General features: G+C 38.0%; 1 protein-coding gene across 2 annotated transcripts in view; it reads right to left on the reverse strand.

The window, feature by feature from the left end:
* DIPK1A (divergent protein kinase domain 1A) overlaps positions 1-18,893 on the reverse strand; it is a 122,349-nt gene that overhangs the window by 5,672 nt on the left and 97,784 nt on the right. Inside the window, exon 3 of one of the 2 annotated variants that reach the window (XM_059375402.1) lies at positions 2,443-2,550. The exons of the other annotated variant lie outside the window; for it this stretch is intronic. Within the exon in view, the coding sequence (XP_059231385.1) occupies positions 2,443-2,550 (108 nt within the window). The remainder of the gene's footprint in view (positions 1-2,442; positions 2,551-18,893) is intronic. 2 annotated transcript variants of the gene reach the window in all.

The raw sequence follows: 18,893 nt of genomic DNA on the forward strand, positions 1-18,893 counted from the left end.
CCTGGGATCATGACCTGGGCCGAAGGCAGAGGCTTAACCCACTGAGCCACCCAGGCGCCCCTGGGTTCTCTATTCTATTGATCTGTATGTCTGTCTTCATTCTAGTACATATTGTTTTGATTACTGTAGCTTTGTAGTAAGTTCTGAAATCAGGAAGTCTGAGTCCTCCAGCTCTATAGTACTTTTTCATGACTGTTTTGCTATTTGGTGTCCTTTGAGATTCCATTTTGGGCAGGTTTTTCTATTTCTGCAAAAGATATCCTCAGAATTTTGATAAGGATTTCACTGAATCTGTAGATCAATTTGGGTGGTATTAACGTTTAACAATACTAAGTCTTCCAATCCATGAACATGGGTTATGTCTCCATTTGTTTATAGCTCTAATTTCTTTCAGCAATGCTTTGAAGTCTTCATTGTACAAGTCCTTCACCTTCATTGTACACTTTCATTGTACAAGTCCTTCCCCCGGTTAATTCCTAAGTACTTTACCCTTTTTGATACTACGTAAATGGAATGGTTTTCTTTCTTTCTTTCTTTCTTTTTCTTAGATTGTATGTATGTATGTATGTGAGACACAGAGAGAGAGCACAAGCAGGGAAGGGAGGGAGAAGCAGGCTCCCCAAGAGCAGGGAACCCAATGCAGGGTTTGATGCCAGGAACCCTGTGACCAAGATCTGAGCTGAAGGCAGATGCTTAATGGACTGAACCTCCCAGATGCCCCGGAATGGTTTTCCTAATTTTCTTTGTGGAATGTTCATTGTTACTATACAGAGATACAACTGATTTTTGTGTGTTGACTTTGTTTCCAGCTACTTTGCTGAATTCATTTACTAGCTGTAAGAACGTTTCCCTACATAGATAAAAGGTTTTTCTACCCTCCATAAAATGTTTTTCTACCTCCCATGGTCTACATAAAAGATCACGTCATCTTCAAACAGATATAATTTTATTTTTTCCTTTCTAATTTGGGTGCTTTTTTCTTGTCTTTCTCTTTCTTGTCTAACTGATTTGGCTAGAACGTCTAGTATTATGTTGAATACAAGTGGCAAAAGTGGGCATCTTTGCCTTGTTCCTGATTTTAGAGGAAAAGCTTTCAGATTTTCACAACTGAATATGATATTAGTTATGGGTTTTTCATATGTATATTTTATTATGTTGAGGCATTTGCCTTCTATTCCTATTTGTTGAGTGTTTTTATTGTAGGAGTGTACTGAATTTTGTAAATACTTTTCCTGCTTCAACTGAGATGATCCTGTGGATTTTTCCCCTTTCATCCATTGATCTAGTGTATTAAATTGACTTTTGTATGTTGAACCATCCCAGCATTCTAGTAATAAATCCCATTTGGCTGTGGTATATGATCTTTTTAATATGCTCAATTTGGTTTGGTAGTATTTTGTTGAATATTTTGCATTAATGTACACAAAGTCTGTCGATTTCTTTCCTTGTTCAAGTGTCTTTAGCTGGGTTTGGTATCACGGTAATGCTGGCCTCACAGAATGAGTCAGGAAGTATTCCCTCCTTTTCAGTTTTTGGAAAGGGTTGAGAAGGACTTAAATGTTTGGTAGAATTCACCACTGAAGGCAACAGGCTCACAGCTTTTCTTGTTGGAAGACTCTTGATTACTGATTTAATCTCCTTACTAGTGATAGATCTATTCAGATTTTCTATTTCTTGCTAAGTTTTCTGTTTCTAGAATTTGTCCATTTTGTCTAGGTTACCTAACTTGTTGGTGTACAGTTGTTTATAGTACTCTCATGTAATCCTTTTTATTTCTGTAGAGTCAGTAGTAATGTCCCCTCTTCGTTCCTAATTTTAATAATTTGAGCCTTCTCTCTTTTTCTTCGACCATCTAGCTAAAGGTTTGTCAATTTTGTTGATCTTTCCCAAGAACCAGCTTTTGGTTTCATTGATTTTTCTCTATTGTTTTTCTATTCTCCATTTTATTTATCTCTGCTGTAAACTGTATTATTTATTTCCTTCTGCTAGATTTGGGTTTAGTTTGTTCCTTTTCAAGTTCCTTAAATTGTAAAGTCAGCTTGTTGATTTGAGATCTTTCTTGTTTCTTAATTAAGCATTTATAGCTACAAATACATTTTTAAAGTCACATTACACAGAAAGATGAAAGGCAAAACTCTTCTGTTTCCATTTCCCTAATACCATACCCTAGAATTAGTCACTATTAATTAATATAAGATCCACGAGGTAAGTAATCTTATCTATCTTAATCACCACTGAATTCCTAATAACTAAACAGTGTCTGGAATATACTGGGAATAAGGGATTAATAATAAACATCTGTTGGATGAGTGAATCAAAGCATACAGAATTGAAGTATATAAAATTTCCTAACACTCTGGTTCAAGAATTCTAACAATACTTCATTTAAGGTAAAATTAGAGTACACTATCATTCTGGAATGCTTATTTGTAATGTCCATACCTGATTGTTGGGCTTGGTGGATAAGCATTTCCCAAAGTAAAGAGTTTCTGTAACACAAAGGCTATTACATGCGGGCCCATCAATAACTCCAGTCTTGTACTTGTCACACTAAGAACCAGGAAACAAAAAAGTAGTTAATAGAAAAATGTTATAAAAAGAAACAATAAACAATGTAAGGAGATATCTGTATTCTTTAAGATGAAGTTCTATGATGAAAAGAACTCAGGCTCTGGATTTGGACAGACCTGAATTTGAATCCAAGCTCTGTCCTTACCAGCTATATGATGATGAAAGACCTTGCTGGGACTAGGGTGTGCACAGAATTTGAAAGCTATTTTTCCCACTTAAGATGGTCTGAGGTGGTATGATACCTGGTCTCCCTAAGATTAGAGGCACTCTTTTAAAAAGTGGCTGTGGTTTTAAGATAAAAAATTAAAGTTTAAAAACCAAAAATAGGGGCATCTGAGTGGCTCAGTTGGTTAAGCCACTACCTTTGGCTCAGGTCATGATCCCAGAGTCCTGGGATTGAGTCCCATATCAGGCTTCCCCTGCTCTGCAAAGACCCTGCTTCTCCCTCTCCCTCTGCCTGCCACTCTGCTCACTTGTGCTCTCTATCTCTCTGTCAAATAAATAAATAAAATCTTTTTTAAAACCCCTAAAATATTGGGGTGCCTGGGTGGCTCAGTCAGTTAAGCGTCTGCCTTTGACAGACGCTGATTCCAGGGCTCTGGGATTGAGCCCCACGGCAGACCCCTTGCTCAGCAGGGGAGAATATAATATGAGCATCTGCTGGGGAGATAATACTGGCTAAGCATGATCTGTGTGTGTATTTTTGTCTCTAGTTTCTCCTCTTTTCTCTTTCTCACACACGACACACATACCCACACACTCGGCCATAGCAGCCTCACTATTAGCACAATTCACTGCTCCAGTTGCTTCCTGCAAATAGCTGGTCGAGACAGAACACTTTTCATTCGATAATGAGTAATAACCAAAGGAAAATAAGATCTATACAGCAAGTCTACAAGAAAAAGGAGGAAAGGAAATGAAAAGTTAATGTTATAAAGAGACATTTTCCAGAAAAATGTTGCCATGAAGCAGACCAAACATAATGCTGTGAATTCAAAGGACTTAATGAAACAGCTTAAAAAACAAGACCTCAAAGCAAAAGAATTGATGCTGAGACATCAGAAGGAAATGTAAAATAAGCTAGCAGAAAGGAAGAAAAAGAGAAGAATCCTAGAAATTAAAGCCACATTATAAGTGGGGAAGGGGAAGAAGGCAGATAAAAATGACAGCAGACTTAAAACAGGGCTAGGTTAAGAAAAATGAGAAAATGGCAATGGAAAGTTAAAAAGAACTAAAAATAACTTGAGGCAAAATTATAGACACAGAAGACATGATATCTAGCATGTCTACATGAAGGAGAATAGAACAAGTGAAAATGAAAAAATATTCAAAGTATAATTCAAGGTAACTTCATGTAAGTGAAAAGACACTTTATAAATTGAAAGGACACAATGTGGGGCGCCTGGGTGGCTCAGTGGGTTGGGCCGCTGCCTTCGGCTCGGGTCATGGTCTCAGGATCCTGGGATCGAGTCCTACGTCGGGCACTCTGCTCAGTGGGGGGCCTGCTTCCTCCTCTCTCTCTCTGCCTGCTTCTCTGCCTACTTGTGATCTCTCTCTGTCAAATAAATAAATAAAATCTTTAAAAAAAAAAAAAAGAAAGGACACAATGTGTTCCATGAAAACATATAGAATGACCCTTGTGACCTATCCCATTGAATTTTACTAGACTTCAAAAATAAATAATCTTTCCAGCATTCAGGCAAAAAGATCAAGGCACCTTAAAAGGGAAATAAATCAGATTGACCTCAGATTTCTCCACAGCCACATCAATGGTAGATAATGGTGCAATGCCAGCAAAGTCTTTAAGAAAGGAAGTATGACTTGTCTGGATCCTAATTTGTTAATTTTTAAAGGGGATATGGATAATACTTGACTTATATCATAATTATGAAGGGGCCCAGGTTGGGCAGAGAGCTATCCTTAAAAATAAATAAATAAATAAATAAATAAATAATAAAATTATAGCATTAATATGAGGTAAAATGATATAATAATGAGTACAGATCACCTGTGATTTTAATGAGTGCTCAACAGTAGTACTATTATTTACATAGCTAAACTTGTTTCAAGTAAAAGGCATCAAATGTTTTTGAACATATAAGGATTAGAAAATAGAACTCCATTACTGTCTCTTAAAGAATTACCAGAGAATGGATTTTAGGTAACCAGCAGATGAACAAGAAAGAGAACCTGAATGTGGAAGCCCCCTGAAATGTAGGATTGGGATGAAAACAACCCTGGGGATCTACTTCATAATAATTAATAAAATATCTGATAATCACCAGATGCTTATTATAGGTCAGGCACTGTTCTAGTGCTATAATTTCATTATCATGAAAACAAACCTGTGAGGTAGAACCTATTGTTATATACATTGTAAAAACAAGGAAACAATTATCTATTAAGTAACTTGCTTAAGGTCACACACCTAAAAAATGATAAAGCCAAGATTTCAACCTAGGCAGTCTGGTTCCGGGGCTCATTCTCATAATAACTATTGTATATTGTTGAGAATGTTTATATTATTTTTTTTAAACATTTCATCAGAGAGAGAGAAACAGAGAGAGAAACACAAGCAGGGGGAGCAGCAGGTAGGAGGAGAAGCAGGCTCCCCGCTGAGCAGGAAGCTCAATGTGGGGCTCCATCCCAGGACCCTGAGATCACGACCTAAGCTGAAGGCAGACACTTAATGGACCGAGCCACCCAGGTGTCCCAGAATGTTAATATTATAAACTACACCAGTAAAAGTAGTAAAATTAACAAAAACCAAGAAGAGAAGATGTAAAAAGATGAAAGTTGCCAAAAGGATTGATTTCTTTATCTTTAATATTCAAGGTCAAAAGATAATACACCTTATAAATCAAATAACAGAGACAGAAGTATATTCAAAAGTATACCAATGATCACTAGAAGAACAAATAATAATAATGTATTGATTAAAATTAGGTGGAGCAAAGGAGATGAGAAAGGAATTATAATTTTGTTACTTCTTATAATAAGTCGATTTAAGAAATACAGGATAAAGTACATTTTTTAAAGCCACAGCATAAAAAGCTAAACACTAGAAGAGCTAAATACAGAATACAAACCTTCCTGATTACCAGAAGGAACATGCATAAAATAAGGAAATACACACTATCCTGAGAAAGATACAAAACAAATTAATCTTTTTTTTTTTTTAAGATTTTGTTCATTTATTTGAGAGAGAGACACAGCAAGAGAGGGAACATAAGCAGGGGGAACAGGAGAGGGAGAAGCAGGCTCCTCAGTAGGGAACCTGATGTGGGTCTCAATCCCAGGACCCTAGGATCATGACCTGAGCAGAAGGCAGATGCTTAACTACTGAGCCACCCAGGTGCCCAAACCAAATGGATCCTTAAAAATGGAAAATAGGTCATAAAATGTGCTCTAGAACTAAGTCATATCTATAAATGTCAGTGGGATAAGCTCATCTACTGAAAGAAAAATATCCTCAAAAAACAGAGTCAAAAAAGTTGAAAAAAAAAAAAAAAAGGACAGTACAGGTATATCAAACAAATGCAAGGAAAATACAATTAAGTGACAATCTTACATCAGAAGAGGTTGAAGTCAGAGGTGGAGAAAGCATTAAATAAGGTTTTTAAAAAAGCCCTCCTTATAATGTTAAAACATACAATCCACAACAAAGATATTACATTCATGAGTTTCTATAAGGCAAATAAAGTAGAATTAAAATTTATTAAGCAACATCTATAAGAAATGGAAGAAATAAACAGAAAGGCATTAGAATAGGAGACCCTAGTTCACTTTTCTTAGTCCATGACAGATCAAAAAGTCTATGAAAAAAAGGATGTAGAAGAACTACAAAACCTGACTAATTGGGTAGATTTATATGCCTTGACAACAGACTTTTCAAATGTCCATGGAACACTTTACAAAATTACACCAAAGCCTTAATACATTACCACTTAGTAGAAATGGCAGAAACAGTATTCTCCAAACACAATACGATAAAATTTGAGGGGCGCCTGGGTGGCTCAGTAGGTTAAGCCTCTGCCTTCAGCTCAGGTCATGATCTCAGGGTCCTGGGATGGAGCCCCGTATCGGGCTCTCTGCTCAGCAGGGAGCCTGCTTCCCCCTCTCTCTCTGCCTGCCTCTCTGCCTCCTTGTGATCTCTGTCTCTCAAATAAATAAATAAAATATTAAAAATAAATAAAGAAAAAAATAAAAAATTGAATCCATAATGAAAAATCTTTCTTTCTAAAAACAGCAGGTCAGGGTATAGTCTGGAAGGACCTCAGATTGCCAACCAGAATGTAGTACTGTTTCTAGGTGGAAAATGGGTAAAACAACACAAATGGTCATTAACAGGAGGATGACTGAATAAAGTGAAGTATGTTCATACAGTGAAATATTATCCAATAATTAAAATGCTTTCATTTCAGTTCTTTAACTGAGGCTTGGGGAACACTCTTGCACTGTTGGTGGGAATGCAAACTGGTGCAGCCGCTCTGAAGAACAGTATGGAGGCTCCCCACAAAGTTAAAACTGGAGCTACCCTATTATAGAGCAATTGCACTACTTAGTATTTACCCGAAGCATACAAAAATACACATTCGAAGGAGGACATGCGCACAGACGCTTACAGCAGCATTATCAACAATACCCAAACCATGCAAAGTGTCCAAGTGTAACTGACTGATGAAGGGATAAAGAGTGTGTGTGTGTGTGTGTGTGTGTGTGTGTCTGTGTAATGGAGTATTATTCAGCCCCTAAAAAGAATGAAATCCTGCCATTTGCAACGACATGGATGGAGCTACAGTGTATTATGCTAAGCGAAATACATCAATCAGAGAAAAATACCATATGATTTCACTCATGGAATTTAAGAAACAAACGGTTGAACATTTGGGAGAGAGGAAGAGAGAGAGGGCAACAAATCACGAGAGACCCTTAACTATTGAGAACAAACAGGGATGATAGAGGGAGGTGGGTGAGGAATAGGATAGATGGGTGGTGGGTCTTAAGGAGGCCACTATTTAGGAAGATCATTGGGTGTTATATGTAAATTATGAACCACTGAACTCTACTCTTTTTTTTTTTTCAAAGATTTTATTTATTTATTTGACAGAGAGAGAGATCACAAGTATGCAGAGAGGCAGGCAGAGAGAGGGGAAAGCAGGCTCCCTGCTGAGCAGAGAGCCCCATGCGGGGCTTGATCCCAGGACCCTGGGATCATGACCTGAGCTGAAGGCAGAGGCTTTAACCCACTGAGCCACCCAGGCGCCCCACCATTATCTCCATTTTATGGAGATAATGAGAGGTTAAGAGAGGTTAAGAATCTGCAGGGCAGGTTAGTCATGGTGCTGGAATCTGAAGCCAGTTAGTCTGACTCCAGAGCTTGTGGTTTTAATTAACCATTGAGGTAAAAGAATCAGATTTACTTAATTTTGGAGAGGAGCACGTATAGCAGATTTAATAATGGCTGGGTCAGATGCCCATCTACAGTGTTTCTACAAAGGGACTCTGGTCACATTCATTCCCTCTGCACAAGCAACTCAAAGCAGGGACTGGACTTCCACCTTTATTTTTTCCCTGGGACTTGCACATTGCCTGACGCATGATCAGTTGTGCTTAAAAAGTACTTGTCAAATGAATGAATAAATGAACTCTATTCTGAGTATTTATGCAAAAAGAGCACATTCTATTATGAACAGCTTCTAGAATAGGACTTAAAGAGTTATTTGCTTCAAATGTCCCAATCTTTGGCTTTTGAATCTTATTTTTCTTTTTTTGGGGGGGGGGCTCCTGAATCTTGAGGAACACTCTACTCATAACCTGCCCAAGGTCAAGATTTCCACCACATCCATAATCTGGAGGCCATATATTTCCTTCCTGACCCCACATCGTTCCTCTCTTCTTTCCTTATATTCCCAAATCTAACATCATTTATGTTCATGTTATCCTCCCTGGTGGAAAGTAAGGTGATTCAAAGGCGGAAACAAGGTCATATTCATCTTTGAACCTCCCCTTTCTAGCACACAGAACAGAGTTTAGTATTTCAAGTGTTCAGTAAATGCTTATCAAATAACTATGATTAAAAATATAGTTTTGATCTTAAAACATTACTAAAAATAAAATTAATACTTTTCCATAATGCATTAAACATTTTTTTAAAAAGGACTAAATTAGTATCTTATTAGTGAATCGTTAAGCAGTGAAGACAAGTCTGACATTCAGCTACAAGAATCAGATTCCTGTTTTGAGCTAAGTCTTCAAGCCAACCCTGCATCAAAGAGGTAGTCACAAAGAACAGGCTCTTCAACTTGTGGCTTCTATCACTAACCAAAAGCAAATTTCCCATATGCTTATATGAAAAGTATGGTTGGCCACATACAGCTTTGTTTTTCAGGCAGGCCATACACACAAACTATAATCATTGCTAGTAATCTGATCTCCTAACTAGAAAGACACAGGTTATAAAGAAGTTCAACTTTACAATAGGATACTCAGCAGAAAATATTAAAGGTTTTCCAGTGGTGAGATTTTATTGCTATGAGGATTCGATCATACATCCTGCCTTTGTTTGCACATACCTGGTAGTACCAGAAGATGGCACTCTTTAGCTACATTTTACAAAACCCATTGGCGCTGAAGGGGTAATTTCATGAACTGTGAAAATTGTATCTCAAAGAGCAATAACAATGAACAGACGTATAAATCCTAGGTTTTAAATCATTTTCTAAGATTTATTTTCCTGCCAATTCTTCCTTAGGAAAAAACAGGAGAGTAGGGTTGCCTGAAAATTCTTCAAGTCCAGTTAGCGCCCTCTCCAATTCCCCACATCAGCTGTTTTATTTTTCACATCAGCTACTTTAATCTTCACCATTCTCTGCACTCTCACTGTATCATCAACATCTCTTTTTCCCTCTTCCCTGAATTCTTCCTCTCAGCCATTAATTGTGCTCATCGCATACTCTTCCTCTCCCTACACACACACGTATGCACACACACACAAGAACCTTCTCCACTCCCTCCTCCCCTTCTGTTATAATGTTGTTAATGTACTTCAAAATTCTTCAGCAGACACAGTGTGGTATTTGTGTGTTTATAGTCCAGGAATGTATAGGGCTAGAGAGTCCTAATCAGGTAATAAAGAAGTATGTGCTCTGAGGCAACTACTACACATGCTTCTATCGTCCACATCCTAGTCAAGATTGATCCATTTCTGGGATTTTGTTAATTAGTAAATAAGGGTCATATTGGTGACATTTGTAGCTTGTTAAATGTCATAGTGAATGTTAGAAATGGACCGTCATTGGTGAAATTGAAGGTATTTAAGATATGTAGATTGGCTGAAATATGGGATATCCCCTACCTTTTCATAATGGGGGTAAAAGAACCAGTTGAAGCTACAAACTTTATCTTTGGAGAGGTACTCAGAGTTAATTATTTTACAACAGAAATCCTCAAACTGTAGGGAGCTTCAGATCTCCAGAAAGTCTTGTTAGAACCCAGACAAATGGACCCCATTGTCAGAGTTTCTGACTCATCTGGTTTTAGGAGAGGCTGAAACTTTGCGTTTGGAGCAAGTTTCAAAGCAATACTAATGCTGCTGGTCAAAGAGACCACATTTTGAGAATCACTGGTTCAGAATTTCTAGTTGCCTGATGCTAATTATGAGGGCAATAGAAGCTTGCCTCTGGAGTATCATTGCTTCTGCCTTGAGTAAATCTTTCATGCAAGTTGACAGAACACCTAAAAGGACAGAATTAGAACTTTAATAAATTTACAGACTGATTACATGGAAGGTTTTCTGACTGCTTACAATTAACTATGTGCTGAATGAATACCTAAATGTCTGCCAGAAATCATTTTCATTATAACCTAATAATAAGGTTGTGTGGGATAATCAGTTAATACTCACTGATATCAAACACTTTCAGAAGCTACCATTATCTTTCAAAACAGAATCTAAGGAGTATGCATAACCAAACTGGATGAGGTCAATTTTAAACAGATTCCAGGGGCTCCTGGGTGGCTCAGTCGGTTAAGTGTCTGCTTTCGGCTCAGGTCATGATCTCAGGGTCCTGAGATCTAGCCCCGCATCTGGCTCCTTGCTCAGCAGGGAGCCTGCTTCTCCCTCTCCCACTTTCCCTACTTGTGCATGCTCTCTCTCTCAAATGAATAAATAACATCTTTAGAAAATTTTTAAAAAATTCCCAGCTGAAAGGCAGAAGCAACTCAAGAGTTCATCAATGAACAGATGGATTAAAAAAAAATGTGGCATATATTTACAACAGAATATTATTCAACCTTAAAAAATAAGGAAACTCTGAAACATGCCATAATATGGATGAACCCTAAGGATATTATGCTAAATGAAATAAGCCAGTCACAAAAAGACAAGTACTGTGTGATTCCACTTTTTGTAAGGTTTCTAAAGTAGATACTCTCATAGAAACTACAAGTAGAATGGTGGCTGCCATGGGTTGAAGGGTAGGAGAAATAGGAAGTTCTTGTTTGATGGGTATAGAGTTTTGGTTTTGCAAGATGAAGAAGTTCTGGAGACTGGTTGCACAACAACGAATATACTTAACACTACTGAACTGGACGCTTAAAACTAGTTATAACGCACTGTGAGAAACAGTATGGAGGTTTTTTATGAAATTAAAAATAGAACTACCATATGATCCAGCAATTCCACTTCTGGGTGTATATACAAAGGAAATGAAATCATTATCTCAAGGAGATATCTGTTCATGTTCTTTGCAGCACTATTCACAGCCGCCAGGATAACAGAAACGACCTAAGTGGGAACACCTAGCTGGCTCCGTGGGTAGGCAGGAGACTCCTGATCTCAGGGTGGTGAGTTCAAGCCCCATGTGAGGCAAAGATGTTATTTAAAGAGAAATTTGGGAAAAAAAAAAACAAAAAAACAAAAAACCCAAAACAAAGAACTTGACTCATTAAAAAAAAAACAAACCCTAAGTGTCTAATGATGAATAAAGAAAATGTGGTATGTGTGCACAGATATATACATACACACACATACAATGAAATATTATTCAGCTTAAAAAAAGAAGGAAATCCTGTCATTTGTGACAACATGGATGAACCTGGAGGGCATTATGCTAAGTGAAATAAGCCAGACAGAGAAAGACAAATACCACATGGTATCACTTATATGTGGAATTAAGGAAAAAAAAAAAAAAGTGAAACTCGGAGAAGTGGTTACCATGGGCTGGGGAGTATGGGAAATAGGGAGAGGCTGGTAAAAGGGTATAAATGTTCAGTTAGATGAATAAGGTATCAGGATCTAATGTATAATATGGTGACTAGAGCAGGTAACGCTGTATGGTATAAATGAAATTTGTTGAGAGCCAAACTTAAATGTTTTCACCCCCATGTCCCCCAAAAGGTAAATCCGTGAAGTAAGGGAGGTGTTAATTAACTCAAGGGAGGGAATCCTTTCAGAATGTATATCAAATCATCACATTATACCCTTAAAAATCTTACAATTTTGTCAATTACACATCAATAAAGCAAAAAAAGGTAATGACAAACAAAAACAAAAGCAACCAAGATGATAAATGTTATGTATATTTTACCACAATTTTAAAGAATTTAAACCAAACTAAAACCAACTATTTCCAGCAGAGCTCCCAGAAACAGTGGTCTGTGCTTGCTGTTGACATTTATTTCCTCTTATCCAAACTTAATCTTTCTTTATTCTCTACCTTATTAAAAGGTGCCATCATCCACCCATGTATCTGAGGGAAGAAACATGGAGTTGTCTTAAACTTCTTCTTCCTCATCACCCCTCTCCCCTCAACTGGTCACCGAGTGCTGGCAATCAAAGTTCTCCTTAATAGCCTTGAAACTTTTTCTTCTCCTCCATTCCCACCACCAATGCCATGGTTTAAGCCCTGACTTCTCTGTGCCTGTATTACTGTAACAACCGTAAAACTGGTTTCCCTGCCTGTGATGTCTCCGATCCAAACTACCCACCCTCCACAACTGATGAAATTCTTCTGAAACCTGTATCTGACCAATCGCTTCCCTGCGTAAGGGGTGCCTGGGTGGCTCAGTTGGTTAAGTGTCTGTCCTGGGACCAGGGTCCTGGGATTGAGCCTCAAATAGGGCTCATTGCTCAGTGGGGAACCTGAGTCTCCCTCTCCCTGCTGTCCCCTTCCTCCCCCCCACCCCCCACCCCCCACTTGTGTTCTCACCCCTTGTGCTCTCTCTCAAATAAACAATTATATCTTTATAAAAACAAAGAGAAAGAAAAGAAAACTTCTGTTGATTTTGTTTGTACTGCCCTGAGGATAAAAGGCAGACTCCTTAACAGGACATACGTGGGCTTTATGATTTTGACTGTGCAAAAGGGACCTCCGTAAGCTGCTCCTCAGGCTCTCTGCTCTGGCCAGGCGCTTCCTGGAATGTAGCATTCTTTCCTATCTCTGTAGCTATGCACATGCCTCCTACTGCTTATAATGGTCTATTCTTCAAAATCCAGTTAAGATATAACCTCTTCCAGAAAGTCTTCTGGGATGTTCTCAGTTGGACTGCATTGGACATGCTTATATTGAAAAATTATTAGTTGCTTATTGGCAATACTTGGAATATACTTATGCAAAAAATAAATTCACCGTTTATTTTAAAATAAAATTTAACTGGGCATCCTGTTTTTGTGTTTGTCTGTTTTGCTAAATTTAGCAACTCTACTCCCAGTCTCAATTACAAGCTTCTTGTTTATTTTTCCATATCCTCTACTAGTCTGTAAGCATCTTCAGGGTGGGGACATGTCTTATCTCTGTATCTGCCCATTCTAGCAAGTACTGGTAAGCACGTAACTAAAATAACATGATGCTTAACTGTTGGTTCATTTCTTCTAAACTGGCTTTAACCCTTAGTGTCTTTACTGCTTCTCAGAATTATGCTAATAGTAACAAGACCATGTGTTTCAGGATTACAGTGACCATCACATGATACAAGAGAGTGCCCCATAACACACACAGGACACCAGAAATGCTGCTATAACCAGTTAACATTATTCTTTAAAAAGGGCTTATATTTTTAAGATTTTTTTTTTAAGATTTTATTTATTTATTTATTTATTTGAGAGAGAGAGAGAGAGAGAGAGCGCATGAGAGGGGTGAGGTCAGAGGGAGAAGCAGACTCCCTGCCAAGCAAGGAGCCCGATGTGGGATCATGACCTGAGCTGAAGGCAGTCGCTTAACCAACTGAGCCACCCAGACGCCCCTGTCTGTTAAGATTTGAAATAAACTTGTTTAGGAAATATTTTTCTGTAAATTCACCAAGAAGAGATTGGCAATCTAACTCAAACTGGCATAGAAGAAAACGATACTTTTCTTAAAAAGAAAAAATTAAGCTTTTACTCTGAAAATAGTAGGTTCCAAGTGGATTCATCCCACATATTTTAAAGACAAAAGATAATAGCACAAAATGAGGGGTGCTATGATTCCAAAATGATTCCTCCTCTCTCTCTCTGCCTGCCTCTCTGCCTACATGTAATCTCTGTCAAATAAATAAATAAATAAATAAATAAATCTTTTTTTTTTAAAACACAAAATTAACCTCTAGAGTCAAATAATAATTTTGACCCTAAGCAAATGCAAAGCTAAATGAAATAATTATGTACTACTATCTAATTAAAACCATAGTTCCCAATATTGCTAAATTTAGTGCATATTAAGCTAGTTGTTTTAACCAACAAACAATTGTCTCTAGAAATTAGATCTTAAAAGAGACTGTAATAAAATTTAGGGGCTCTTTCATTTTTTATTGCTTCCAAGTTAAAGCATGTACTCTCTCTCTAAAGGAAAAAACAAAACAAAAAACAAAAAAAGAAAAGGGGTGCCTGGGTGGCTCAGTCAGGTAAGTATCCGACTGTTGATTTCCACTCAGGTCATGATTTCAGGGTCATAAGACGGAGCCCCACATCTGGCTCCACGCTGGGCCTAGAGCCTGCTAAAGATGCTCTCTCTCCCTCTTCCTCAACTCCTCTCCCATTCCCTCTCTCTCTCTCATGAATGAATGTATAAAGCATGTGCTCATGTAATACAAAGGTTCATTAGAATGGCAGTGGGTGATTCATCATTATTACCAGACAGAACCTCAAAACAAACTCTCTCAATCATATGGGAACATGCCAGAAATATCACTACTAAGCAATGTTGTCCTGAACATTGTATAGAAGAAAAATTTCTCTCCCTTCCCCCAATCTATTTTTCTTTTTTAAAGAACACAGCAAACTACACAGTCAAATGGTGCAAAATTTCTTTATAAGGTTAGTCACCAAATAGGACTTGCTGAAATGAGTGAATTAGTGATTTCTATAATCAGAGAAAATGTACAATGAATTATACGATGTATTATAATTAGCTTGGTGGATAAAAGAAGAAAGCAAACTGGAAAAAATAGATCCTTCCAAGCACATCTAATTAGGGTTAGTTGGTGGCTGCCCTCAGTTTCAGAGAAAGCTGCCTTTAAACAAAGAAGAGCAGAACACTGTTCTCAGTGCTTACAACTTCCACAAGTTAACCTTGGCTTCCCAGGATACACACTCCCCCCCACCATATTTCCTTCTCCACGTTTCAAAAGCCTATTTTTTAAAAGGCTATTATGCATTTCACTGGAATCAAGCTCTAAATAATGGATGTGACTATGGAAATATGATACTCTTATTAAAACCTGAACATAAGAAACTTAAATTCAAATTATAAATCAATGTATGATGTATAGAATTAATTCCAGTTTTGGCTCCTCGCTTCCTGGAAGCTTAAATAAATCAAGCTTTATGCCCATTAACCTTACAACAATGCCTTTTTTTTTTTTTTTAAGATTTTATTTATTTACTTGACAGAGAGAGATCACAAGTAGACAGAGAGGCAGGCAGAGAGAGAGAGAGGGAAGCAGGCTCCCTGGTGAGCAGAGAGCCCAATGCAGGCCTCGATCCCAGGACCCTGAGATCATGACCTGAGCCGAAGGCAGCAGCTTAACCCACTGAGCCACCCAGGCGCCCACAACAATGCCTTTTAATAAAAATTATATCTGTTGGTTAGAGAAAACATCTCAGGTAAATAATAGTAATGTTCTATAGTGATTTCCAATGTTGAAATTATGAGAAATATACTTGATTACTCAATTAGACCAATTCACACATAGCACATAATTTATATGAAATATATATTTGATTTGATCAACATTCTAAGTTTGTTTTTAAAACTTACTATAAAAAGACAAAAGAGGAAGATATGCTTATTTACGGGCAGCCAAATGGCCCAACAACCAAGGCTGTGGTTCAGTGGCTACTACTGCATGGTCCTGGGAATTCTCATATATAATGTTGGTCAGCAAATTGCTCTTTGGAATGAAAGATGATGAAAGCACTAAAGCAAGCATGGTTTGTAATTAAAAGGAGAAAGATGCTCCTCGAGAGCCTATCCAAATCCTTTCTATTTTCTAAGGCCTACAGAAATTCTATGTTCTCTATAAAGCCTCTCTCTGCTATTCTACCCACAGTGATCTCTGTGATCACTGAAGCCTTCTTTTTTTACATTTGCATAGTACAACTATTTCTGGTATAAACAAAGAAACCATTTTAATCTGATCAATGGTCTTTGGATGTATCAATTTAGCTATGCTTCAGTCCTCAGTTAACAAAGCAAACAATAATCTAGGTGTTGCTGTGAAGGTTTTTGTAGATATAATTGAAGTGCATAATCAATTGGCCTTTTCTGTAAGCATTTTATTTATTTATTTGACAGAGAGTGAGAGAGAGAGAGAGAAAACACAAGCAGGGGGAGCGGCAGGCAGAGGAGCGGGAGAAGCAAGCTCCTTGCTGAGCAGGGAGCCTGATGCGGGACTCGATCCCAGAATCCTGAGATCATGACCTGAGCCAAAGGCAGATGCTTAACCAACTGCACCACCCAGGTGCCCCCATGATCAACTGACTTTAATGAGAGATGATCCTAGATAATCTGGGTGGGCCTGGTTCAATTAGTTGAAGGGACTTTTTAAAAGAATTACTGAGGCTCCCATGATGAAGAAGAAGAAATGCTGTCTGTGGACAGCAGCTACAGTCCATGCCCAAGAGGTCTGGCCTGTCCCTGACAGCACTCCTTATGGATTTTGGCCTCATCTAGCCAGCCCCCGTAAATGGGTAAGCCAACTCCTCGCAGTAAATCTCTTTTTTAAAACTTTCGATATAACTGACATATAACATTATCTTAGTCTAAGGTGTACAACAATTTTTTTTGGTAGGCAGCAAAGCAAGGTTTACTGAGCGATAGCAAAGTGATAGTACAAAGCTCCCAAGGAGGAGGGAAGCTGAAGGGGCTGCCCTACAATACAGTATTGTTAACTGTAGTCACCTTGCTATATGTTATATCTTCATGACTTACTTATTTTATAACTGGAAGTTTGTTCCTCTGGATACTCTTTACCCACTTTGTCTCCCCTGCTGTCTGATGCCTCTGGCAAACACCGATCTGTTTTCTGTATCTATGAGCTTGTTCTCCTGTTATTGTTGTTTTACTTTTTAGATTGCACATATAAGTGAGATCACACAATATTTGTTTTTCTGACTTATTTGACTGAGCATAATGCCTTCGAGGTCCATCCATGTTGTTAACAAATAACAGTAAATAAAAACTTAAATAATAAATCTCTTAATATATACTTCTTATGGGCTCTGCTTCTTGGCTTGAACCTTGACTAATACAACTTAAACTGTCTAGATAATGTTCTGTGTATGTCTTATCTTCTCAGGTCAGACTCAAAGGCATATGCTTGGCAAAATTATAATAATGATGATTCACTGATCATTTATTTTGTGTCAAGCATAGTGTTAAGGCTTTCAGTAGACGAATTCATTTTATCCTCACAACTACCAGGTGAGACAGACAGTATTATTAACCCCCATTTCACACAGGCTAAGACAGAGTTATCCAGCTAGGGAATGGAAAGCTAGGGCTCAAACATGAAGTTCCATTATTCCAGTGCTTCTGCTCTTACCCACCACAATAGCTATGACCTCGCCTGCAAATGGAGAGAGGGGGGGAAAGACAGAGGTATACAGACAAGAAATGCTATGTAGGACAAGACAGACCAGGATTCTTAAACACAAGTGAACTGCTTATCACACTCTGTTGATCACCTATGACATCTAACTCCTACACAGTGATTTAGCTTGGAGGTAATGCTCGGAATGGGACAGTCATAGCAATCTTCTAGGGAAATTTCTGAATTACAATGTTATAGTTACAGCGACATCAACATTAAGGTACTTGCCCTGGGCCAAATAGAATCAAGTCAAAGAACCTTCTTTATATTCAATAGATATGTCAGGTACCATTCAGTGAAGAAAGCCATCGTCACTGGTTCAATTCTCCTTTATCTCCATAAAATCCATGATGTAGGTGAGGCAAGCAGGGATAGTTTCCCTACATGTACAGTGGACTTAACAGAAGTCAATGAAATGAAGTCACTTACTCAAACTCAAGAAGTACATCACAAGAAAGGGTAAGTCTTGTGCTTTGAGTCCAGCCTAGTAATTTTTCCAATAGACTAACATAATATGGTTGAGCTGCTTATTATCAAGAAGTTCTCCTTACTTGATGAATTGTACCTTCAATATCCAAGGTCTTAAAATATACATGATATGACTAAAGTAACGAAACAGATTTTTATAAAATTCATGAAACCAACCATATTTTCTAACCTCCCCTCTCTAACTCTCCTCTTTGGGCATTTACTCACTATTCTTTCTCCTTAAAGGCTTTTTTCCAGATATTCATACAATTGCTTCCTTCCCATCAGGTTCAAATTCAAAATGCCATCTTCTCAGAGAAGGCGTTCCCAGCCACTGTGGTTAAGGTAGCATGCCCTAGCCATTGTCTACAAAATATTGCTATTATTACATCCTTTGTTATTATGCTTCTTAGTCCCTGAAGTCATTTGTTTATTTGTTTTTGTTTTCATTATACATATTCCACTACAAGAATTTAAGCTCCTGGGGTGCCTGGGTGCCTCAATGGGTTAAAGCCTCTGCCTTTGGCTCAGGTCATAGTCCCTGGGTCCTGGGATTGAGCCCCGCACTGAGCTCTCTGCTCAGCAGGAAGCCTGCTTCCCCCTCTCTCTCTGTCTGTCTCTCTGCCTACCTGTGATCTCTGTCTGTCAGATAAATAAATAAAATCTTAAAAAAATAAAAAAAGAATGTAAGCTCCTTAAGACATGGACTCTGCAAATCTTGCCTACCATTATATCACCAGCATCTAGAATAATGACTGACATGTTGAAGTGTAGTAGGTGTTCAA

Source organism: Mustela nigripes, chromosome 14, assembly GCF_022355385.1.
Source record: "Mustela nigripes isolate SB6536 chromosome 14, MUSNIG.SB6536, whole genome shotgun sequence".
In the NCBI taxonomy this organism is placed as follows: Eukaryota; Metazoa; Chordata; class Mammalia; order Carnivora; family Mustelidae; genus Mustela; species Mustela nigripes.